The sequence below is a fragment of the Poecilia mexicana genome, unplaced genomic scaffold, assembly GCF_051168715.1.
Source record: "Poecilia mexicana isolate PSO_F unplaced genomic scaffold, ASM5116871v1 scaffold_1, whole genome shotgun sequence".
In the NCBI taxonomy this organism is placed as follows: domain Eukaryota; kingdom Metazoa; phylum Chordata; class Actinopteri; order Cyprinodontiformes; family Poeciliidae; genus Poecilia; species Poecilia mexicana.
The window spans coordinates 5,811,114-5,836,034 of NW_028263370.1; the positions used below are offsets into that span (position 1 = coordinate 5,811,114).

At 39.5% G+C, this 24,921-nt stretch overlaps 2 protein-coding genes across 4 annotated transcripts; both read right to left on the reverse strand.

Moving 5' to 3' along the window:
- Positions 1-434: 434 nt before the first annotated feature.
- pi4k2b (phosphatidylinositol 4-kinase type 2 beta) lies at positions 435-13,795 on the reverse strand. 2 transcript variants are annotated; one of them, XM_088014867.1, is made up of 12 exons: positions 13,693-13,795; positions 13,224-13,586; positions 8,515-8,666; positions 8,141-8,221; positions 7,804-7,923; positions 7,013-7,144; positions 4,425-4,578; positions 4,137-4,201; positions 3,860-3,962; positions 2,978-3,111; positions 2,825-2,884; positions 435-1,780 (listed from the first exon to the last, which is right to left on the reverse strand). In XM_088014867.1, the coding sequence occupies exons 1-12, from the start codon at positions 13,778-13,780 to the stop codon at positions 1,607-1,609; spliced, it is 1,626 nt and encodes a 541-aa protein (XP_087870993.1). In that variant the 5' UTR covers positions 13,781-13,795; the 3' UTR covers positions 435-1,606. The 2 variants fall into 2 exon arrangements, with proteins under 2 accessions (XP_087870993.1, XP_014858754.1); XM_015003268.2 differs by having other exon boundaries at positions 13,224-13,724.
- Positions 13,796-16,588: 2,793 nt separating this feature from the next.
- On the reverse strand, positions 16,589-20,207 carry LOC106927595 (cysteine-rich protein 1). 2 transcript variants are annotated; one of them, XM_015003270.2, is made up of 4 exons: positions 19,965-20,135; positions 17,378-17,472; positions 17,211-17,277; positions 16,589-17,128 (listed from the first exon to the last, which is right to left on the reverse strand). In XM_015003270.2, the coding sequence occupies exons 1-4, from the start codon at positions 20,005-20,007 to the stop codon at positions 17,118-17,120; spliced, it is 216 nt and encodes a 71-aa protein (XP_014858756.1). In that variant the 5' UTR covers positions 20,008-20,135; the 3' UTR covers positions 16,589-17,117. The 2 variants fall into 2 exon arrangements, with proteins under 2 accessions (XP_014858756.1, XP_087871035.1); XM_088014909.1 differs by lacking the exon at positions 17,211-17,277 and having other exon boundaries at positions 19,965-20,207.
- Between the last annotated feature and the right edge of the window lie 4,714 nt (positions 20,208-24,921).

Genomic DNA, 24,921 nt, shown 5'->3' on the forward strand with positions numbered 1-24,921 from the left:
TCAAGTTCCCTGCAGTAGCTAAGGTAGCCCAAGAAGTTGTGGTTTGACTGCCAAGAGTCATGTCTACGTCTATATGAAGCTCCTAAGAAAACCTCATGGTCAGTCATGCGTGTCAGCATAGTCTATATTTTCACTGCTGCGGCTTAGTTTTTCAGAAAAAAAAAACAGTCCTGTGCGGCTCTCCTCCAACAGGGAGCACATCAAGAACCTGGCCAGACCTCAAGCGCCATCTAGTGGACAAAAGCACACAACAACAGTTTCACGTATCCTAGAAATTGAATTTCACATGTACGGTACACAGATGTATTTTTAAACATCAAACACTCAGCTTATATTATAGAGCCCAGTAAAACACATAAAAGCGACCCTTCTTGCAGTTTGAGGATCCTCAGGCCTTTCACTAAAAGGTATGACAGACACCCGACACTAAACGATTCAAATTTCCCAAATTTTATTATTTCTTGTTTGTTAAATATACAACTCTCATACAATCATCAAGTTGGAATAAAAATTTCAAGATTCATACATAAGAAAACACAACGGTATCGAGCAAAAAGGAGAAATATTGTCCTAAATGTTTTTCAAACAACATTTTACAAAGAGGAATTGTCGCCCCTTAATGCACGCGGTTCAAGAGAAAGCTGCCAGCAATTAAACACATGCCAAACAACAAATACATTCATTGTTATGAGAAGTCCCATTTGTGACAGCATTCTCTTGTACTGAAATGTTTCGGAGATAGAATCCGTGTGTAAACCGTAAACAGAATACATTCGAGCGCCCTCCCCCACCGCCGGTCCTCTGGATTCAAGTTTCATCACGGTTCTTAGCTTGAGGCTTCGTAATTCTTCAAAAGAAAGAAAAAGAACATTTGGCAGTATGTAGACTTAAAGACACTTAACATTGCAGGTTTGAAATATAACAATGGGTACAGAGTGGTGTGACCCATGTGAGTGTAGATCCACATGTATGTTACACAAAGTATTCCTATAAGGCAAAGCATGAATTTGGGGGGTTTTACTCCAGGTGAGGACAAATTCCAAACTGCAGAATAAATCCCGTAATGGAGAGACGTACAGACCAGTCCCCCCTTAGATTAACCCAACACTGTTTATCTTCTAAAGTGATGCGCTGTGGTGCTCAAGTGCTGCTTTTTGGCAACTACCCCACCAACAGACCTAATGTGAAACTTCAGCAGATGCAGTTGAGTGGATTTTTGTCAAACAACAACAAAAAGAAGGCTGCTTTCCAAACAATGAACAAAGCCCCCCTCTGTGGAAAAGCTGATTATTCAACCGCGCCAAAATGGCATAAAGGGTCTCGCTGACAGGAAATCGAGGTATGTTGATCTCTCCAGCTTCCACGTTTTGATGCAATCTCTTAAAAAATAAAATTAGATCGCCTCAACTTAGCTTCCCTTCGTACAATTGAACGCAGGTTAAATTGCTTGCCTTCTCCCTCTCTCCTTTTTCACTCCAAAGACAGATTTGCACTGTTCCCAGTCTCTGCCCTCATTTAATCCTCCCTTATTACCGGCTGATGTTGGTACAGAACAACAGGCTGGCCAACAAGTCTCTCCTTAGCTTTCATCCTCGGGTTTCTCGCTTTACCAAGAGGAAAAGAATGGCCGTTTGCAGTGGAAGGTTTGTGTGAAGGCATTGCCCAGAGTGACCACCCGTCCTTGGCCGCCCGAGCGGCTGCGCTCCACCACAACGCGGGGCATCTGCACCAGCTGGATGGGACTCTTTCCATCCTTAAGCGCCTGAGTCAGATTCAGCACCTGCAGGGACACAGAGTCAAAGCATGAGCGGCAGAAGCAGCTCACTGGGGATCTACAACAGGAAAGGTTAATCAAATCTGCTGCTACACAGCGCTTCCTGTTTGCATGCATGTTCTTTTTTAAATAAATGAAACACTTCAAAATGAGGCATAATTAACACAAAAAAAAGAACAAAAGAAAAACAGTAGTGGGTATCATATATCAGGGGGTGTCTGGCCTGTACCCGTGCAAACCTATTAATTTGCAGGACTTTAAGCTGCAGGCCTGCAGAATCAACCTGAGTCTAAAAATTTAGCAGCCATTACAAATTTCATTTATCCACTTTAAACTGGAGCCAAAATATGTACTTATTTTCTATTTCCTAATGCTATCCTTTGACAAACAGAAATAAATGTTAGCTGCATTGTTAGCTTCTACAAGTACTAGCAAAATTCATCACAGCAATATTCCACCTGTTTGCATTCCAGGTAGATTTTAATTGAAAAGCATTGTAATTATTTATTCTATTTTTTTCCGTGATCTCAGTTCAATTTTTTTTTCCCACATTCTCTTGTTATCTTTTGTTGCCGCCTCATTAAAAGATTTGATTGATACCTAAAGAAGTGACTAACCTCGCTGTGTGTCTTGATTCTCTCCAGCTCACTAGCATTAATTTGATCATTCATATCAAAACATTAATCAGCTGTCTTTAAAAGACTATAGTGGCTTTTTTTTTTGACAAATAAAGACCACCAAAATCTTTTACTCTGTCTAAAACACAATACAAAACAATAATTATTAAGCAACAATAATTCATCCCAAACATTGGAGATCAAATCTCATAATAATCAAATGCAATCTGTTTTTAAGTTAGAAAACCAGCTACATTTACTAAGTAGAGTATGTACTGCTAGCTTTGCAAACTCGTAACAATGCATTTCTCTTTATTCATTAAAGGGGGAGTGCTGTATATTTTCCAGGCTGTTTTATAGAACAATAAAGTAACAATGTTACCTTATGTTATAAAAATGCTTCATAGTCTCTTTCAAGCAGGATGAAACTCACCTGTCCTCTCATGACAGACATCTGTCTCTCAAACATGGCTTTATCAAAGCCTTTATCTGCCTGAAACCAGAGAAAAATCACTAATGTTAGCACAGACACTGCTGCCAAATGGAAAAGTACAACGGCTTTGTTTGAAAACGTGCGGATTTGCACCTTGAACATCTCGTACAGGTCCTCACAGAGGTCCTGGACGAAGTTCATGTCGGAGATGCGGGACAGCACCAGCTCTCTGGTCTCCTGGGAGAAGGGCACCTTGGCCTGAGGGAGCCACGCCCAGTGGAAGGGGTCTAAAAGATGGACACAACCACAATCCACTTTAACTTCATTCTTCACAAATAATTGGTGTTTTAGACAAAAAAAAAATACCATCAAAACTATTTTATTGTTTGCTAAACATCTAGCAGTGTAGATTATAAACTCTTTATGTGCATCACTATTGATTTAGAGCTACAAGAAGTAGAAAGTACCGTTTGAACACCACTGTAATAAAGTGATTTACGTGAAGCTTGCTTGGAAAAACGCAAACACACAAAAACATAAAACAAGTAAAACTGTGAGATGTGTATGAAGGCATGAATTTCAGAAGAAGAAAGTGAATTCAACCATTTCATCAAGACAAAAGAAATGTAATGCTCTACTCAATTTAACAATCGCTGATTAAAATTTGTTTTGTTAAGTATGGCAATGAAAACAAAACACTAAAAAAAAGGGGGAATTTGAACAAGTTAAATATCAGCTTTGGAGGAAGGAAGATGGATAATTTCCTCCTTTGTCTAGAGCTGAAGCTAAGCTAATTATCTGCAGTCTGTTTCTGATTACAAGCAGACAGATTAGGGTAAGTGAGACATTTGACAAAATGTCAAGCAGCTTCTCTGACACACTGGCTAACTTGTCTTTAAATTTCTTTAACATAAAACACAATGAGTAATCCCCGCAAGATAGGTTCTGTTTAATTGGGATTATAAGAGACTTTCAAACAGTTAAGGTTAAAGATGGACGTAGTAAAGCACAAGTCACAGACGTTTTCAGACATACATGCTCTCCACTCATCTGGGTGCTTAAAGGGGAAGGCCAGGCCGTTGTCGATGGCTGCTATCTTGATGCAGGAATCTGTGCAGTTCTCCGACCACTCAGCGTCCTGAAACGACCATCGAGAACAGCCTCGTCACACGACCAATTTAATGAAAGTTAAATTAAGCTAATTAATTACGCTCATTGGTCAACATGCGGCTGATTATGACCGACAACTGCTTTTATTTTGGCTGTAGCGTAACCGCGTCCAGGACGAAGCATTGCTACTAATGCGGCATACCTTGTCACTTTCGTCTCCCTCTCCTGGCTTCTCATACTTAATGAGCCAGTTGTCGTTTCCTCGATCTGAAGAGGAAGAAAACAGAATATTGCATATGCCTGGATGACACAAGTGCTTGAAGCACATAAGGAGACAACAACTTGAAGCTCCAAGTTTAAAGAACTCTGGCAATTGAAGCAACAGTTAACCTCCAGGGTCAGTAGACTTTTCAAAACAATTAAACTAAGAGAAGTAAAAATAGGAAATATAACAAAAAGCTCTCCACTGTATCAAGGCAAACACCCTCACCTGTGTTTCTGATGACATAATCCAACACCACCAGTCTCTCAAACTGGGACTGCAGCTGCTTCCTGATGTTCTCCGGCAGAGGTTCGGCCTCGAAGCGCCGCAGCCAGTAGTCGGCTTCGCGGTAACCCTCCACAAACAGCTGAAACGAGCCCACCTGCAAACAAACAGGGGAACGTGACGTCTTTGCGCAAAATAAATGAACTAAATGCCTGAGTGTGCGGCAGCAGTTCAGCTTATAAAAACAGGAAGCTCACTGACGACGTGATGAACTGAAGGAAAGCAGCAACAAAGACCTGAAAGAAGTTGGGTGTTTTTCTTTTGAGAAAACCGTGACTGTAGCCTGTTGATATGAACGAGCCCACCTTACAGGTGGCTCTCTGCTGCGCTACAGCTCCTCTCCCAAAGCCGTGAACACCAGAAACTGATAGTTTTCCTGTAACATTAGGTTGTTTCTCCACGATGAGTACACAAGCATGATTGACATTGCTAAGACCCTCCTCCTGACTATGATTGGTTGGAGGAGTCAAGGGAGCTGGATTTTTTCACAGATTATCTGTTAGGACATAGTGACAGCTAGACATATTTGTAAAAAATATATTTTTTATAAAAGCTACATATTGCAGTTTTAAGAAATACAAGTCATCCAACACATTCAATTCTGACCTTTTTATTTGAAAGGACAGTTTTAGTCCAGGAATAGAAGTACAACGCGGTCAGCCTTTATTCTGCCATCCTCTGCAGTCTGCATCACAACCTTTTCTAAGCCCAGAGAATATTTAGGGTTTCTCTGCAAAAGTGGTTCCAGTGGTTAAACTTGGCTGGTGCCGGAGCCGGCTTGACCTCGGTTCTGTCAAAGAACCATTGATCTAATTCTGACACATCACAATGTCGGAACCAGTCACCTTCATCGGCCAAGATCGTATGTCCAAACAAGGAATTTGAGTTTGACTTTCGAGCGGGCACAGCATAAAGTATAAAAATATAACATTTAAAGGAATTAAAGGGTAAAAGTAGCAGTTTGTACACTACTATGAACAGTGACGTGGGGTCAGGGGAGGCAGGTGGAGCAGAGCCTCACCTGTCATCATGGAAAAATAATATATAATAATAAAATCATTTATAAAGATATTTTCACCCTGTGGTTTGTACTATAAAGCACCTATTTTTCATTTAATTTAACCAAATCTGATTATTTTTTTCTTCAAAATCACTGAATTCTTGCAATTTCCCATTCAAATGCATAGAAGCGAAGCCGGTGAGGCAGCAGTGAGTTGAGCCTCACCTGGGAGGTGCAGTTAGTGCTACATCTCGCTAACTGCACCGATTGCTATTCTATGAGAGCATGTTCCTCCTGTCTGTACGTCGCCAATAAAATGGTTAAAAACATTTAATGTATGAACTGATTTTCCATAATTCAGCTTATGTATTTAATGTACTGTGTTTTTATTGTCACTAACTGTGTGTAACATGTTTCGCGTGCTGAGGAGCGATCATAAACGGCAGAGAACAGATTCGAGGTGAGGCTGGCAGTTCTCTTGCCTCATGGCAGGGGGCGCTCATGAACCCAGACATTGTGACTCCACAACTGCAAAGTAAGAGACAGTAACAGCGAGCTAGCCATGCAGTAGCTGCGCTGATACAGAGAGCGAGAAAGACGTGGTTTTGAGTTGTACTTTAACGGTTTCTCCCTTTGCTTTTAAGCACAGCACGAAATTAATAATATCTACATCTCTAAGTTTGATTGAGACAACTGAATTATTCTGCGGCGTTAAAGAATAGTCTTTTTGCCCTCCAGCATTGTACGCATGCGCAAAATTTCCTTAAGTAAACAATAACATGCAGGGGGTCTAGATTTGCAAATCCGATTATAATTAAGTCGGTGCCTCACCAGATATGAAGCTCACCGCACGTCACTGACTATGAAAGCAGACGATCCAGTTAATGTTTGATCCTTTCTGGGTTCTGAGTATTAGTGAAGGATGGAAGCTGAACTCATCAACAATATTATTTATTGATCAAATTAAGGCTATTTAATCCCAACAAGCCAATTCCTGATCTGAGTACCAGAAAACTTAACAGCACTGAGAACAGGATCTATTAACAATATTGCAACAATATTACAGGATTCTGTTAACAAACTGAATTGAAAATCACATTTAAGGGTTTCATACAACACAGCAACTGTAAGCAGTGCATTTATTCACTTTACCTCCATGAGGGGAAGGTCAAAATAAATAAAAAAAACGAAAGAAGAGACACATGGACGTCATGTTATTTTGAGCTCCTTAATCTAATATTTCAAATCATGCTAAAGCTCTAATTTGTAAGTTTTTGTGTGTGAATTTATGCAGATATAAAAAACTAAACTAAACTTGTGTTTAAACACGTTGATTTTAACATTTTGATTTGTTATTTGTCTGCCTCCGGCTCCCGACAAAATTGCCCAGCAAAGAGTTGACGCTGAGACAGCACCGCTTTTTAACGGCAACATCGGTGCCTGAGGAGGTGAAAACGCAGAGAACTGGCGCTAAACAAGCATGCAAACATCAGGAAAGTAAAATGTTTTGACAGGCGTAGTTGCTTGTTACCTTAGGAGGCAGGCCCACTCTGTGAAAGCGTCGTCCCACCTTCGGGACTTTCTCTAAGGCGTACTTCTTCCCTCTGGACTTCGCTCTGTCTATAGCGCTGTAGTGGAATGTCTCACTGGCCAAATACACCACCTGAATGCAAGAAATATATTTAGCCTGGACCTCCAGCAGAAAGCATTTCTTAAAGCAAAAATAAAACAAATCAATTTACTTTGAAAATCAGATTGAAAAAGTTAAAACATGACAAGGCTTTGACAAATAAGTAAAAAAAATGCGTAGTTACTTTGTATTTAATTGAAACATTCATTTATTTAACTGAATTACAAATTTATTTGTTATATCAAGTTAATCTCAAAATATTTATACCCCTTGGCGGATTTCTATTTAGAGCATCCTTTTAGTTTTTTTTTAATTTGATAAATATGTTTCTTGTGATTAGAAGCGACCCAGTCAGAGTTCGGACTAAACGTAGCTCGGTCTGCAAGCTCATCTAACCAAAACTACACAGATTGTGTCAGGAGGAAGGGGAATGTTAAAGTTTTTTGTTGTTGTTATGTAATAATACAACTTTCTGAGAAACTAAAATTAGAGTTTTCACCAAGCCGTAATGATCACAATCAGATCAGAGGTAAATTACTGAAATAAGTCTCTTTGTGTAAAGGCTTTATATAACTTTTTTATTTCTTGAATTACTGAAATATTTAACTTTTCAATGATACTCTACCATTCTGAAAATGCACCCATATTTTCAGGCACATGATGCCGAGACAATAGCACACTGAGAGAGGTACCTTTGTTTTGGGCACCACTCCAAGGCCGAGCTTCGTATCAACCAGGGAGGCTGCGGCCTCTGACAGATAACCCTGATTGGGCAACAAGCAGCCTCGGCCAAAACAGCACGGACAGCAGAGCTAGTGACAAAAACAGGACACAGAAAGACGTTTGCAGGGTGTTAAAAACGCCTCATATGTGACTGTAGTCACAGATACATCACGATCTATCAAAAGAATGAACTAAACCTAATAAATTAAATCAAAACTTTGTAGAAAAGTTTGCAAATTAAATCCACAAGTGTCTCCGTTTCCTCTTCAAAATCAATAACAACCTATGCCACGGCACACAGTTTACCTTGTGAAAGTATTTGGTCCATTTTGGGTTCAGGTGACCGTAAGGCTCCTCTGACTTTGGTTTAAAAACTCCAATGATTTTCTGCAGAGATAAAAGTCAACATTAAGTTTATGCTCAAAAAGATCAGCTGAGACTCATTTGTTACCTGTCAAATAAGGAAAATTACAACTTCAAAGACAAAATCTATATTTCAGTTTCATGATTTTTTTAAGGGAAAAAGGGGGGGGAAAAGTGTGTAGTGACTATGACAAAAGTGACAGTTGAGTTCATGATTCAATTAAAAATAATTAACAACTCAGATCAATATCCTAGAATTTTGTGCAGTAAATGTTCGTGTGTTTTTGGCATTCTGAGAAAAATGACTCTAACCTTACCCCTTTTGAATCTTTGACAAAATAGCTCCCGCTGGAGCCTTGGGAAATCCTTTCAGGAAAAACACCACCTTCAATGGCCTGTTCTGCCTTGAGGATGAAATCTGCAAACTCTGGATCGTCTGGGAAATGGTTGAAGTCCCCACTGTTTGTACCTGGTTGGGAAATGGCAACAAAAAGATGTTCAATGAGCAGCAAACATGGAACATGTTACATTTTCCTTCAATAACTTCAAACAAATGAAGGGGTTTTTCGTAGAACTTGTTATCCATGTCCTAAAATGGCCAAATGTTATATTTTAGAGCTGCACAACTTTAAAATATAGAATGTATAAATCAAACAAATAAAAAAATCCACTTATTACCTGAGGAAAATAACTGAAATCTAGGGCTTAAGGGAAGGAAAACCAAAAATGACACAAGATTCATGTTTGGGCAACGACAAAAAGGTCAAGCAGGATAGCAAGTCAACAAGACCCACTAGGCAACAGCAGGGGTTGTTTGTGAGCATAAAGTTGATCAGATGACACAAAATCCTTGTACTATTGACTTAATTTTTTATGCATCCTCCATACAAAATTTACTGTTATCCACGGCTCGTCTTATCAAACAAATTTATTTGCACAAGCTCTCTGAAGACATTCCACCAGTAGGTTTAACTTTTATTATTAATTGTAACTGTGAAGTATTTTAGCTCGTTTCCAAGCCATTCATGTGTTGAAATACCTTGAATTGACTCATTACAACCAAAGAACACATTTTTGTGGGGAAACTCATTTCAACAGACAGAGTATGACCAGCTGTTACAGACAACATCCTGAAGACCTACATTACTGTGGTGAAGTTTTAAACCCAAGAGTAAACGGGGGCTGATTATGTGGAGAAAAGTGAGACTTGCACAATTACGACATTGCTCAATCTAAAGTATAAGGGAGTGTTAAGTCAGCAACTGGAAGAAATTATGTTTTCGTTGTTAATATATTTTAATGCACAGTTTTTCTCACCAGTTTACCACTATAATTAACTACAGTCTCATTGGGTTTACCACAGAGTACTCTTAAATCCCTGATGAAGTTGTCAATTTGTTAGATCTTCAAGCTAATGCTAGAGAATATTTCCTCTGCTATCTTCCCAAAAAGTAAAATAAATCATTTAAGTTTTCACTGACCTCAAATTTGACAGAGACACTTGATTATGACTAGTTTTGTCTTAAATGTGTTATTGGTATTTGAAAGCCACAATTACTATAAGGTCACAGCACGTTCTGCTGCCCAACTCACAGAAAGTAATAACACTTTTAAGTGGATTTGAACTACAGACATTTCTCCATCTAAAGCAACAAAACCAGAGGAGTCATTTCATCACCTGGCAAAAATATTTCAGCTGCTTTGCAGATCTGTTTGCAAAGTCTCTCTGGTTAATATGCCGTGCTAATTATTCCTCTGTTGAAGGCCCCCTTCACATGACACGACACATTCCTACCTCTTCGACTTGCTAGAAGCAGAACAGTCAGCTGACAGGGAGGCTGTGTGTGCTCTGCGTCAGTCACACTGTGTTACAACATGATGCAGGGAGAAAAGAAAGAAACAGATGCCGGACAGAGAGGAGCAGATGCAGGGACTAGGGCGAGCACTTAACCAGCCATTTGTTAGAGAAATATAGAAAAAAAAACAATAACTTTGAAGCTTGTTTACTTGAAGAAACAAAGCAGGTGGCAATTAAAAAAAAGGTTAACTCAGAAAAAAGTTCTGTTAATATTTGTGTTAAATACAATTTCACCAGTAAAAGTGATCTGCATACCATGCAGGTAATCAAAGAAAGACTGATTCATCCACAGGTCAAAGTAGAAAGTGGCGCACAGCCACGTGGTATTTGTTTGGTCACGTGACAATTACAAAAGGAATTTAAATCTCACTCTCATTTTAAAACTACTGTAGAAAGATGTTCGGTCCATATATTTAGCTGCCATCGTTCAAGGATGAAAGCTTTCTGCTCTGCATTTGCGTTGAAAGTCTAAAATGATATAATTCCGGAGTCTGACAACAGAAAGAAGTAAAGCTTTTCTCTCGCTTCATCTCTTTTCTACTGGCTTCAGTTGACAGAAAGCCTGAGCGAACGTGAAACAGCTAAAGTACTTCCTCTCTCGCCTATCCTTACGTTCTCAGCACAGAGCACCAACGCCGCGCCACAGACTATTTGTGAGTCAACCTGCAAAGTGGCCTGATGCATATTTGATAACAGCCTCTCAGACGTCCAGCTCAGTTTTTAGGGAATGGAAAGCTCCTTTGTTTGCAGCAGGTTTGCGGAGTGCAGGAGACCCGGATTGAAGAGCGACGCCTCAAAACAAAGAAAAAAAAAAAGCATTAAAAATAAGATCGTTAGTGGAACTGAGTCAGTACAGGACACCAGAATAAAAAAAAAATAAATAAAAGTACAATTAAAACACCATTTTCTGCTTTTAGTATTTTGCTGCAACTAGAGCTGAGTCGCATGCAGAAGTCAGCTATGAGAGCGAGCAAGCAAATGTTACAGGAAGTAACTTTATAGAGCGATGTTGTAATTTTACACCGTATTTGTGTTAAAAGGACACAGAAATTGGGACGCAGAGACCTGCCATTTGAGGCTCAATCTCTCTCTACCTGTGGCCTAGATTTCTGGCCCTGATTAAAAAGGGTCCAACAATGGATTCCAACAATCGGAGATAACAAGAACAGAAAAAAATAAAATAAAATAAAAAGACACAAAGAAACAAGGTGGGCAGTATCATGCGAGTTAAAAATTGAATGTGCTGCTTCCATGGTGACTGCATCATGATTTATCATTAGTTTCCTCCTGTGTCAGACTCTGTTCAATTCATTTTGGACTGGTTTGATCTATAAATGCTGATGGGGTGGTGGTGTAGAGGTAGAGCGTGTACCATATATACAAAGTATATTAGTCCTCAAAGCAGTTGTCAAGGGTTTGATTCCCGACCCTGGGACTTTTACTGCCTGCCTGCTTCTTTCTCTGCCCGTTTCCTGTCTAAACGCTGCCACTATGGACCCCTACTGCAAAAAAAAAAAAAAAACTTTAAAGAAATGCCTGAGCTGAAGGAATGCGCTTTCAATGCCATTTTTTTTTTTTGAGTAAAAACAAAATCTGATGAAAATTAAGGACATATGCTAAGATGGATAAACAAATCATTTCATTTCTGGGAGTCTCAAAAATGTTACCTCTCTCAAAACACGGCATCACATTTTACTCTTTTATTAACAACAGTCCTTGAAACAAAATTGGATTCAGCAGGTCAAGAAAGCTGGACGTTTGAATTGACCAAAACGAGCTATAATCTATTTGAAACATTGCACTGCTAAGCTAATTCAATTAAGTAAAAATAAAGATATTTTTCTCTAATATAGAAATCGGAGCTGCCTAAAAACCAGTATCAGCAGGACCGAAATGTATAAAATGGGTAAACAGAAGTTGTTTATAAAATCTCCAATTAGTGCATTTGTAGTTCTAACTTTGTAACTTTGCTTTCCACTTATAGACCTAAGCAAAAATACAGAATTGACCCAAAGTAGAGCCGCACCGGGCTGCAGGTTGCAGTCGTCTTTGAAACATTGCATTCGCAAAGAACTGCCTGGATGAATTGTTTGGTAGAAGATTATTCTTTAAGTGTTTCATTCATATTCCGCACAGCAAAATTATATTTGGACAGTTTGAGGGACTCGTCTAAATTGTCCACATCTCATAAATATCTATAGTAGCTAGTGTGCTAACGCTAACAGAGAGTGGAGGGGGCCAGAACGCCGAATAAATTTATATGTGTTTATTTTGCAAAATATTGTGTTTTACCATTCCATTTCACAAGCATAGTGTTTCCTAAACAGGGGGATGTTCCTTCACTTTGCATATCCTCACTGTTTATGTTTTTGACATAGAAACAGCTTTATATTTGCAGAAGGGAACACATGTTTCGTTCGGCAACACGTGGGAGAGGGGTACAGTTTGTTTACTCTATGCACCAATCAGCCAGATAAATCTATGGTCACTCCAGCAATTTTTTTGACATCTCATCAAAATGTTTATTTTTAAACCATGAGAACAACATGAAATCTTTTTGCCATGCTGTGCCTTGTAGTATTTTGATTTTTTTTTTTTTTTTTTTTTTTTTTTACAACCCATCTGCTCACATAACATGTTCTGGTATCATAAACACGAAGCTCTCACAAAACGTTACATAAGTAAGCGAAAAATTATCTTTAAGGTGATATCATTTACAGGTTAATAACACAACTAGTGGCACGTATGACGGAAAAGATCAGTTCAAAGGTGCAAAGTTCTAGATACGTAATTATAATCAGATCCCAAAGGATTTGCAATGAGTGAATTCAAGAGGACAGTTTTAAACTTTATTAAAACAATGTCTTGACGTAACAGCAATGTAAATGCATAAAATAGCATTACATGTTGCAGAAGTTTACATTTCCTCTCTCGGGCCTCTAAAATCCTGTGGAAGGGCTCGGTAGGATGATGCAAGATCAATATTTCTGAGTGACTGCATAACATTACATCGATTTGCCCACGATGCATTCACTGTTATCTCTTTTTTTAAAAAGTAGCACTTTCCTATGGGTAAAGAGCAACCATATGACACGGAGTGAGGACGACATTTCTAGTTCTCCATAACATGTGGGAACTACGTTTAAGTCAGTTAATCTAAATAATTACCTGGGGAAGCCAAGGTGTCTTTATCCGACGATGAGCTGTGTCTGTTCCGTCTGCTCCGCTTGTCTCGGCCACCGTTCGGAGACGTCGAGCTTCCTGCTAAGCAGGGCAACAACAGCGCCTCTTCGCCGGAGCCGTCCGTCTCGAGCTCGGTCAAGACGCTCTCACGAGAGTCCGAGATACGGACCGCGACTCCAGGATTGGCCGCAAACCCCAGTCCTATTCGGCTGTTGTCAAATGATACCTTCGAGGGTCCTGTGGAGTGAAAGTTAGAGTCCAGTTCGGGCACTGCTGCTACCGCCCCGGTGTCCAGCACAGGCAAGCCGCTTTCAGTCTCTGTAAGATCGCACTCTGACATCATTTTCGCTCCTTCTTTGTAGATTGGTTACAGTTTCTTCTCTTCGAATTATTAATCGTTCATTTTAAAACGAATTACATGTTTGGACGAGGACGTAACCCTAAACGTTATCACTCGATAGCAGCTGCTTTCGCTCAGCAGTGTGCCAACATAATCCGTCGTCAAGCCTTTTCCTTTCCTTCCTTGTTACCTCTTTGCGCATGTGCAGTATGGCCGTAGGTCGGAGATGCCTTCAGGGGCTATTTAAAACATTAGAACTCGAGGTATCTAATATCACAATGAATCTCTTTATTATCTTTTCACTTTATAAGCATCCCAAGTGTAAAAATAATTTAATTCAATTCTGAAGTTTCTTCGACATTATAGCAAGTTGTTTGTAAAATTATTCAACTACTTTTTACAAATTTTACGTTTGTTCGCTCTAATTCAATACTGTGCAACTAAAGTACTAGTTAATCTTTTTGAAAAAGTTGTTCTTCTTTTCTAGTAGAAACTCCGCTACTAAGCTAAATGACCATAACATTGGCACAGTCATCCTCGATTATCACATACTTGTTAATTGGTGTTAAAAACCCCTACATGTAAACGAAACAACTTGATCAAAACGGAGGCGATTTTTCAGGATACAAATGACTCACCGTATTTGTGTCATTGGCAAAGCAATCTCACTGAAAGCGAGTTACATTATTGACCAGTAGATGTCGACGTTGATACACAAGTGAAACCATACATAAAACCCTAAGTTTTTTTTTTTGTAGATTTTTTGTTTTCATTATCTAGGCAATCATGTTTTTTAGTGTTTTTCAATGTTTGGCTCGCATCAGCTTCACTGTGACTGATTCTACCAATAGGTCTTTCTCACTAGCTCCATATTATAACAGGGTCTAAAATTTAAATCCATTCTCTGACTATTTTTAGATGCCTTATTGATGGACACACCACCTAGCTGTAATCCATGAATCATTTAAGCATAAACACCAACAAAACTTGAATATGTGCAGCACTTTGCAAAAGTATTTACACCACTTGAACTTTTTGTCATTTGTATTTTCACGCCCCTTCAGGTCTGATGCTCCTCTTAAAGATCCTTTTGTCTGATTTCCTAAATACTTCCATGGATATATTATATTGTAAAGCAAAATATTGGCTCATCTGATCTGATTTTTATGATCAGCCATATTGTTCCAAATTTTTTGTCTGTTTAAGCTGTCATATTTTGACATTTCAAGAACTAAAATGGGTGGCCACTTGAGTTGGTGTGGGACAAACTCTTATAACAAGTTGACTTTAGGTGAAAATTAAAACGAAATAGGTATTTTTTGGTACTGATTTCTCTTTTGTGCATACTCACAGAACTTGTTCATCCCTTATGGGCCATTTGAAACCAAAGGGTTTCACATAAACATTTGAAAATATAGACAAAAGTCTACAGAACTACTGTTCCAGAGCATTTTAAAAGACTAGACGATGTCCTGGCTTCTTTAAACCAAGGGTCAGGACTGAAACTCAGCCTTTTCACCAAGTGCGTGTCTTTTTTTAATGAGGCAGGCTAGCTGAAACTCATGCAAATAAGCAGCCAGCCAGCTGGTAACACAACAGCCAAATGATCAAGGTAGGAGGTTTGGAGGTGAAGGAGACAAGGGGGGGAGAGAAGGAGGAGATAGAAGAGGGAGATGGACAGTAATAAACCATGACTGGTAACTTTTTCTTTTATTGTTTCTGAAGGTCTAATCTTATTACTTTATTCACATTCAATCAATTTATGCCTTCTTCATGGGTGAGTACCAGAAATATGTCCCCTGACAGGAGAGGACACCAGCACACCTTTCCCTTTCTCGAGAAGGGATGGTGTCTCAAAGCTGTATGCACCTCAGCCACCATTGGGTGACAAGCCCCCGCAGCAGTGAGGACACGACCGCTCCGATGCATGTGTGCATGAGAGCGTGAGAGACCTGTCTTTCCCTCCTCTGTAGCGCTCATTCCAGCAGATTCTGCTGGCAAAAGATGTGGTTTACCCTGCCAACAGCAACCACCCGTATCCATCCCATGCTTCTGTCCCCCCTCCCCCTTGGCTTCCTGATGAGGGAGAGAGGAAGAGCCCTACAGCTCCACTCATTTTTCATCTGCATGGGTTTTATCTGTGATTGGAGTGTGTCTGAGTGAATCAAGCTGCACCACATGTCCAAATAGGCGCCAGCAGGTACGTTGGCTTGCAAAAGTATTGATACCCATTGAAGGTTTTTTTTATTTCATTTTGTAAAGATACAACTACAAACATCGATGTTTAGAATTGGGTGTGTGCTTCTACCAGTTTTGGATTGGACGGAGAGTGAATGTCAATCTCGCCACAGATTCTCAGTTGACTTTAGTAAGTTGTTGACTAAATTGTGGATTTCAAGTGATATAAACCACTTTTTATTGTTGCTCAGGATGTATGTTTAGAGTCCTCGTCCTGCTAGAAGGTGAACCTCTGCCCCACTCACTCATGAGCCTACATCTATGCATCTAGCTTCTCATCGTTTCCGGTTTCTCTGCTGAAGAAAAGCACCCTTACATGAATAATCATGCCTTTCATTGTAGCGATGGCATGGTTTCAGTTCTTTTTGGCACGCTTTTTTTTTTTTTCCATGTAGTGCCAAAAGTTCAAATTTGTTCCCCTTCAAACAGAGTATCTTCTGGCAAACTGAAAACTGAACTTTTTCGTTTCTTAGCATGGGGCCTCTTGGTTGCTTCTCCAATCAATGCTTAGTAATCAATTAAACCTTCCCCAACATGTATAGTCTTAGTTTTGCACTTGTCTTTTTTTTTGTTTTCACTTTGCAGATAATGGATTGGACACTCCTCTTTTAGTAAAGCTTGTTCATTTTTTTACTCGACTTTAAAATTCTCTTCAACTTTCTCACTGACCTGTCTGATGTTTTCCTCCAAAGCTTTCCCAGAACACCTGAATCAAATTAAGTGGGCTCTGTATTGTTAATTGTTAAGGAGACAGATAATTGTGAAGGCAAAATGTTGCATATAGGACTTTATTTCCACATTTTTATTTTATTTTCACATTTTTATTATATTTTTATAAATTACACAAAAACAACATGTAATTTATATTAATCTTTACCGTTATGTACTACTGTGTGTTGGTCCCTCACATTAAATCCAAATAAAATACATTGAGGTTTATGGATGTATGAATAGTTTGCATAACATTATTAACTTGTGATTGCAAAACCAAAAATGTAATTGCAGATAGAAAAAAAAAATAATAATAATTACAGTCGCAAAGTTCTGAAAATGTAAGGCAAAGAAACCCGTTCAAATTTACAATCAGTATGATAAGACTCAAGTAACCACCCCTTATTCATAGATATTCAATTCCTAAAGAGAACAACAGTTAGATTTTCGCTCGTCATTGTTTAATCATTAAAGCCTCTGCATTTTGTGGCTTTTCAGCTGCCTCGTCTTAGATGTCAGTATTTACTGGTTGTGCTTCCGTCTGGTTTTGGGCGATGAAGACCACGTGCGTGTTCCTGTGGAGACATCCTTCACCTGCTGCCTGTGAGGAACGATCCAAACATGGGAGAAAGAGTCAGAAATCATGCGTGCGCCACTGTCTGCGTGTGTGTTCTTAGTGTGACCTGAAAGTGTACATCTCGGGCCAAAAATCTTCATGTAGCAGTGTGTGCAGTACGGCTTCTCGTCGTACTGCAATGCAATCATCAGCACACGATTACTGTGCCATCATTTTCACTTAGTCAGAATGTGTTCTTCATTTTTTTTAGTCTCATTTATCTTCCTTATGTACCTCAGCATGCTGGCCAGCCGTCAGCTGTCTGTTGCACTTCTGGCACTTCAGGCATAGAGGATGGTAGTCCCTCCCTAAGGACCTCTTCTTCTCCCCTGCGCCAAAGACAAACAGCAGCTAAATGAGGAGCAGTTTATGCATCTTTACTATTAAAGTGGAACATATTTCATTTCTGTACACATGTAATCTGCCTTTACTTGCTTTAAATACAGAACAGTTTTAGTGCAGCTTTTGATGACGAAACAATTTGTAATTCTTGATATACATGTTTGTTAGACATCTACCTTTTAAACAAGAAAACTTGACTCATTGTCTTCTAACATGTTGGTAAAATACCTATAACCAAAATTGCTGCATGCAACTTCTACGAAGCAGAGGTTTGGAGTGCCTCATCTTGTTTTAAAATGTTTACAGGGCATAAAATATATATATAAAAAACTGATTATAAGTAAAAGTTGGTCACTGACAGTCACAAAAAACAATTAATATTACTAAGTATTAAAACTAAATATGTTGGTGAAAATGTGTGTTTTAAGTGTGATATCTTAGAGAGTCAGTGTTTTTAGTGAACTTACATTATAATTTTGTTTTGTTTTTTACATACAGTTTATATCCTTGGGTTGGTGAAAAAATGTGTTAAATATAAGGTCTTAGAAACTATTTCCACCCTTTACAAATTGAATCTGTTTTTTGCGTTTCAGTCATATGTAACCTTATGTGAAAATACAGTTGCATTTTTTTGCTAAGTCATGAAATAAGTGCGATCAACAACAATTTTCTGGTTTGGTTTCCCGAGCCACATCCACAGCATTTAACGATTGGCTGTACTGTACGATAAAGAAATCACTGAAACAGAAGTTGTCTGACAACATGAAGAACACTAAAGGATATCAAAAAACAAATAAAAAATCATTAGGAGTTTTAAAGAATTTCGAGAACAGACGAGAACAAAGTAAATATGAATCAGAGGCGAACTATTGCAGGAGTTGCCGGCCTACCAAAGTTTCTCCAAAGGATGCAGAACAACATTTACAGCGATATGGTATATGAAGCAGTGAAAGTCACTGCTTCATATAGAGCTAAAACTAAGAGATGGCATCCATGTGCCAAAACTACAGCTGACCAAAAAGAAGACAAAAGCCCATCCCCCCTTCCTCCAGCAACATTTTAATGATCCCCAAGACTTTCAAGAGAACATTCTGTGGACTGACAAGACAAAAAGTGGAACTTTCTGGAAGGAGTGTGTCCTTTTACAGCTGTTCTAAAACGTTTCAGGAAAGGAAACTTATACGAAACACACCAGGTCCACATATGAAAGGTTGGGGGGGAGGGGGGAAATGAAGAAATCAGAACCTAGACTTAAATTAGATGCTGTTGCATGACTAGAGGGATTTTCATTCTCAAAACGACTCCAGTATCGCTAAAGTCCAACAAAGAAGATTGGGTCAGAATTCCTCTGAAGTGATGTAAAAGGCTAATTATCAGTCCGCCGTTGACCCAAGCATTTAGATTAGTTTTAGGGGGTAGCTGCTATGGACAGGCCGGTGTGGACAGCTTTTCCTGGCATTTTGTTTTCATTCGGGTCATCTAAAACATTTAAGTGTAACAAAAAAACAAAAAAAAACAAAAACAGATACATCTATAGGCAAATACTTTTAAACCACACTGTACATGTAAAGTGCAATGCCTTAGTCACAATACAAACTTCCTGCAAATCCAGGTGATATTTGAAAAAAAAGAAAAATATAAAACATTTACTGAATGAATGAAATGATTAGTTATAAATCTTTTAAAAAGAGAATTGATCCAGATGAAATGAAGGGACTGCTCCCCCTTTCAAGTCCCCCCAACACTAATAGGCCAGACTTTGGGGCATTGAGGTGGAAAAGAGATAAGTAGGCCGGGTCACATTAGAAAATCTGAACTTTCCCAAGCAAATGGATGGGCAAGCGAAAACTGTTTTGAAAAAAAAGAACAAAGCAGACTTGCAGCCGTTGCTGTGCGGCTACATGTAGCGAGGGCTCTGCGTGCGGCAAACTAAAAGAGACTGAAGGTGAGGAGGAAACCCTGAGAGCAGCGTGCAAGCTCGTTTGGGCAGACCCACATCCTGTTGTTATTATGGATACCGGGGTTTGAATCTATGCATGTGTGTGAGTGTGTGTGTGTGTGTGAGTGGTTCAAAGAGAAGCAGAAAAACATGATAGAAGTAAAACGAGAGATATTTAGGTTTTCCATCAGAACACAAAATAAGAAAGCATTAATTGTAGCCCTAAATAAACACAAGAAAAAAAAAACACACGAAAATGGTCATGGCCCATTTACATTTGCTTGTGTGCATGATATCAATTTCACCTCTACAGGCACATGATTATAACCTGGAAATGAAGGCATGAGCTTAAATTGTCCACACACTTCTACTTTTGATACGCTTTTTCCACAGTATTAGGCTCAAGTATTAGAAAGAGACAAAACCACGACCCAACACGGAAAAAAAAAAAAAAAAAAAAAAACCCTGAAAGAAACAGACATCTATGCTGGCCAAGGCGTAGGGAGACAGAGTGTAAAATTTTAAAGAGGTCAGACTCACCAAAGTAGACAGGCTTTCCACAAATTGGACAGTAGCCTACCATGGTCTGTAATTATTTATCGTGCAGGTACAAAGATCATGCGTGTGCGTGCAAGTGTGAACTGAAAATTCGACAGGAAAACGGTTTAACTGCAAGTATGTCAGCATCTTGTGAAGTCAGATCCGGATGCGGTGGGCCAGACGTCACAGGAAGAGAGTGAAGTTTGAGATTTCAGATTTGAGAAGCTGGCGCCAGTGGAAAAAAAAAAAAAAAGAGTCAGGTGGTGTCTCTGATCACATCCTGCACTCATTCTGAAAGACATCAAAGGGCCTAAAAAGCTGATATTTTACTCTATGGCTTCTCACCAATACACACAATGATGTTGTAAAGAGGGAATGAAAGAGGGGTGAAGAAAGGAGGAACAAAAACCAGCTGTCAGCAGCTCAGATTCCCACCTATCTTCTCCTCTTTCCTGCTCCTTTCTCCCTATTTTCTAGATTCCAAACCTCGAATTGAGCTTCTGAATCAAAATGGGAAACGTAATACTTCTCCCTTTCTTTTCCTGTCGGCCCATTGCCTCTCTCGCTTTCTCTCTCTCTCTCTCTCTGTATGTCACATACTCAAACACACACACAAGCACACCGGCTGTGTAATGACTCACACAGACACAAACCACACACAAAGGCTGCACTTCTCCTCAATGACGTCACAAAAAGAGGGTGAGGCACAGAGAGGCTGGGTTGGTTGCAGGGACAGATGGGGGTGGACGGGGGCGGCGGTTATCCCCTCGAGACAGGTGATGGAGGCAGACCTGGAGAGAGGGAGGGTGAGGTAACAGTAGTCAGAAACAGCTCAGCTGGGAGAGAGCGGGCGAACTGTCATGAACTTCTGAAAAAAAAAAAAAACCCAGAGTGGAACAGGATCGGTGAAGTCAGTGAGGAAGACCAGCAAATGTGCTTCTGGCTGGTTGCATGAAAACATAGAAGACACCATGGAGGAAGAAACATTCAGGTGCTTTACTTTAGTGAAAGTGATATCACTTGGTAGGATTACACCAGGTAATATCCCCCCCCCGTCCCCCACCCCCCCCAAAAAATAAATAAAAAACAGCTGCCAAGCAGGGCCGGCCCAAGGGTGGATGAGGCTCTAAGCAGGAATCTACTTGGGGCCCATCTCCATCTAAACCCACCACCCACCAGCAGCTACAACAGCACTGACTTGACTTCCCTTTTAAAGTGTCTATGATTTATCATGACAGAATTCTCCATGAACATATCTTTTTTTTTTTTTTTTAAAGTGCAAATCCATAGATATGGAAACGGTATTGTGAATTAATGGCCTGGAAAACAAGATAAAACATGACTGGCTGCATTACACATGTTTGGCGTCTCAATACAGTAGACAAGAAACAAGAGTCTTGTTATTAAAAATGTGTGATTTAAGATTAATGCTTTAATTTTACTCTCAAGCTTCTACTGGCTGGAAGTTATATAAACTGACTTGAATCAAATTGGAAAAAAAAAACAAACAAAAAAAAAAAACATAAAGGCAGCTAAAGTTTAGGATGATGAGAAGAAGGGCTTCCAAACTCGCCGACTAGGAGTTCATCTCCAAAGATGAAGGTCTGAAATATCTGTAAGCTTGCCGGTAATAAGTTTAAAACTTGAATAGCTTGACGTACATTTGAACAATTTTTTTTTTCTTCTTTAAATGGTGTATAAACTATATACCAGGAAGTTGACAGGCTGAGAATTTTCTGAAGTTTTGTCATGTCAGTGGTGCTGGGGTGTTGTGGTTTGGAATCTTGCAGCATTTGGCAGGCTGCATTTTACAGTCATTAAAGGTTTTCTTTGAGTAATCTTAACCTTTATTTGGGCTATTTCTGTGGGCAATGTTCACATCAAATGACAACACTCATTATACACACGAGGGTATTAAAACGTGCATTTTATAACCCTTTATTTCTTTTTAAACCTTCCATTTATTTTGCAGCATCCTATACTGAATACATATCATTTCTGGTCTAACCATGAATTTCAGCTGATAGCCCTAACAATTACAGAGCAGAACAGAGGCCAAAAGTGGAATCTCAAATTAGAGATCTTCTGGTTGCGACTCTTTAGACAGGAATGTTGACACGCTGCATGACAGCTGTAAACTGTGCAACAGGGGAGAAAATGAGATTGCAAACCATATTTAAATAATAATAATAATAATAATAATAATAACATAAACAATACTGTTTGGCTGTTGTCATTTACAGGTTTCTAGCGTTTCTATTGTTAAAATGTTTGAACATGGCAGTTACTCCAAATAAATCTGCGACATCTCAGTTCCAGGCCAACAAGAATTGTGTCATACACCAGGCAGCCTATAATCTCCAGACCTTTATTCGACAGAAAACATTCAGAATGACATTAACAATTATGTTTCAGAGATAAATGTAACAAATGTGGAGAAACTGTGGAAAATATAGACTCGTAGCTCCGTGGTACACTGCACACAATTTAAAGTGATTCCCGTTCCCCAGTTGTCAGACATGCAAATAAACCTTAGAAAACTAATTTGTGGTACAACCAAAGAACTTACCTTTTCTTTTTTTCTTCAGTGCTCGTGGCGCCCCAAGGCCTTGCCGCTTTGGGGAGTCAGTCTTTTCACTTAAATGGAATGTTGAGTCAGGGTTACACAATAATTAACAGTGCAGCCATTCGCAAGAAAGCTACATTTTTCAAGTATGTTCAGTTTTTACTACGTTTGCAAAGGAAAACACAGACATGCTGTTTCTCTGAACAGTCAAATATTTTATCTGCTCGCTCTCTGTAGCTCGAGAACAAACCAGCCATATTTTCTTTTTCATGAATTATATAATTTCAAATATAACTTTCAGTTTTTCCAGAAATAAACCCTGCAATAGGATCTTTTTTCTTTTTCTTTTTTTTTTTTTTACTTTATCCACCTTTTAAAACACATTCCTATTATTTTGTACACATCAAAAACACATGTCCCACACCCAGGTTTTCTTCCAAAAATCCATGTGGCTCTCACTGAACTTTATATATCCATTTGATATATACAGGATGTCTTCATTTGCATATTTGCCAACATCCTTCTCTTGTGTGCCATGCTTTGCAGAGGAATAGAATACCAAGCAGTTATTTCATCTGACCAGGCTTCCCTAAAGGATAACCTATCATGTCTCTCCATCAGCATTCATTGTGTGTGGACAGGCAGCATTTGGAGAGCTACATACTGAATCGCAGGCGGCTGATATGCATGCACAACTCACAATGATTTTTGATGCTAATTATGATGTTGGGATTTAAATAAAGAACAGCCACTGAATATGCACACAAAATAATAAGCGACCTGTCCCGTTCGAGAAAGAAGATTTCCATTGGTTGCTTTCAAATAAAATTGAAACACAATTAAGGGAATAATGAGAAAATCAAGAAAAAAAAGCAACCCAAAAAACAAAAGAGGAAGCAAAGCACTGAAAAGGGGACTCAATGCAATTGTGAAAGAGAGAGAGAGAGAGAAAGAGAGAGAGAGAGAGGGAACGGAAACAGGAGGAGAGAAGAGAGGGGGCGTTAAAACCACATTTCCCAGTGGATCTTTAGCCGAGGCCGTGTTGAGAAAACTGCCAAAACTCTTAACAGACACTCCCGCACTGGCGCTCACTTACACGCATGGTTCACTTCTGCCAAGTCATATGAGAGACACCAACACCAACTGGATGGAGAGACATGGGAAAAAGGTGTCGGCAGGAACTGGAGGGATTTACAGGCGACTGGTGGAAAAGGAGGAGGAGGAGAGAGAGAGAGAGAGAGAGAGAGAGAGACGGAGAGAAACTCAAGCTGCTCTCCCCTCTTCTGTGTCCTCTGGTGTGGCTCTGAGAACTGCATGTGGGCTGGGAGGAGTTGAGGGGTTGGAACACAGGAAGAGGTTCAAGAAAGAAAACGGCTGGAAGGATTCCTTCTTCCCACACACACTTTGAATGTATCACATGTGCATGCACATGAATGTTCACCACACACACACACACACACACACGCACACACACGCACACACACAGTAGAAAAAAGGTGTCTTTTTTCCACCTTGCACTCACAGAGTCACGAGTCATCCTGTTTCAACTCTTGGCATCCTCCTTGCACCTCCAAGCCCAGAATATGACACTGCTTTAGGGTTTGGTCTCAGCAACACGCTCACTGTTGTGCTCACAGTACGAGACGTGAGGTGGAGAAAATCAGGCGGATGAAGATAACAGGAGACCATGTGAAGATTTACTTTTCAAAACTTTTATATTGTGTTCGTTTTTTTTTTTTTCCAAATTAAACTTTTTCTGTGTTGCATTTACTGCCCTCTTTGATATGGGAATTTTTTTTTTCTTTTAAAAAGAGAAATTTTATTGCTACATTATGTTGCCCCCTTACCACAAGGCATAGCTCGTCTCGGTTTGCCTTTTTTGATGATAACTTGCCACGGTCAAATGAATCTTTCTTGAATTCTGTATGTTGTGATGTGGTGACCCATATTTGGGATGCTTTTTTTCAATCCCCCCCCAAATCTTCCCCTCCTGTGCTAGTCTTCCTGCAGTCAGATGGTCCAAAGGCCATAATCCTCTACTTAAGGTATCAATGAATAAAAGTCAGCGAAATAATTCCTTGTTTTTCCTGTATTAATCTAGGAAAGCCCCTAAGTCCCCTCATGCTTCTGTGGAGTGATATGATTACAGCATGGCAGCCATTATTAGACGATTAGCAGTCATGAGTGGCTGAGTCAGTCCGATTGCATTATGGGACATTATGTTGTTTTGGAAGGTCTGGACAAAAGCCTTTGGATGAATGTTTTTGTTTGTTGGTGTGTGACAAATATGCCTCTGTTTTTCTGCTTTTTGTGTCCTGATTTGGTCAGATGTAAAGTTTAAGTGAAGGATTAGGGATGGTGTCATATTTAAGTTGGTTTTGGATCAATTCT

Bases quoted from the DNA above. Each gene is read 5' to 3' on its own strand.
- pi4k2b (XM_088014867.1), bottom strand. From the start codon at position 13,780: ATGCGCAAAGAGGTAACAAGGAAGGAAAGGAAAAGGCTTGACGACGGA. The intron at 8,222-8,514 runs GTAAGGTTAGAG...TTATCTCTGCAG, and splicing joins TTGTCAAAGATTCAAAAGGG to AAAATCATTGGAGTTTTTAA. The intron at 4,579-7,012 runs GTAACAAGCAAC...GTTTGTTTGCAG, and splicing joins GAGTGGGCCTGCCTCCTAAG to GTGGGCTCGTTTCAGCTGTT.
- LOC106927595 (XM_088014909.1), bottom strand. From the start codon at position 20,007: ATGGTAGGCTACTGTCCAATTTGTGGAAAGCCTGTCTACTTTG. The intron at 17,473-19,964 runs GTGAGTCTGACC...TCTTTGGCGCAG, and splicing joins TGGAAAGCCTGTCTACTTTG to GGGAGAAGAAGAGGTCCTTA. The intron at 17,129-17,377 runs GTACATAAGGAA...CGTTCCTCACAG, and splicing joins CGGCTGGCCAGCATGCTGAG to GCAGCAGGTGAAGGATGTCT.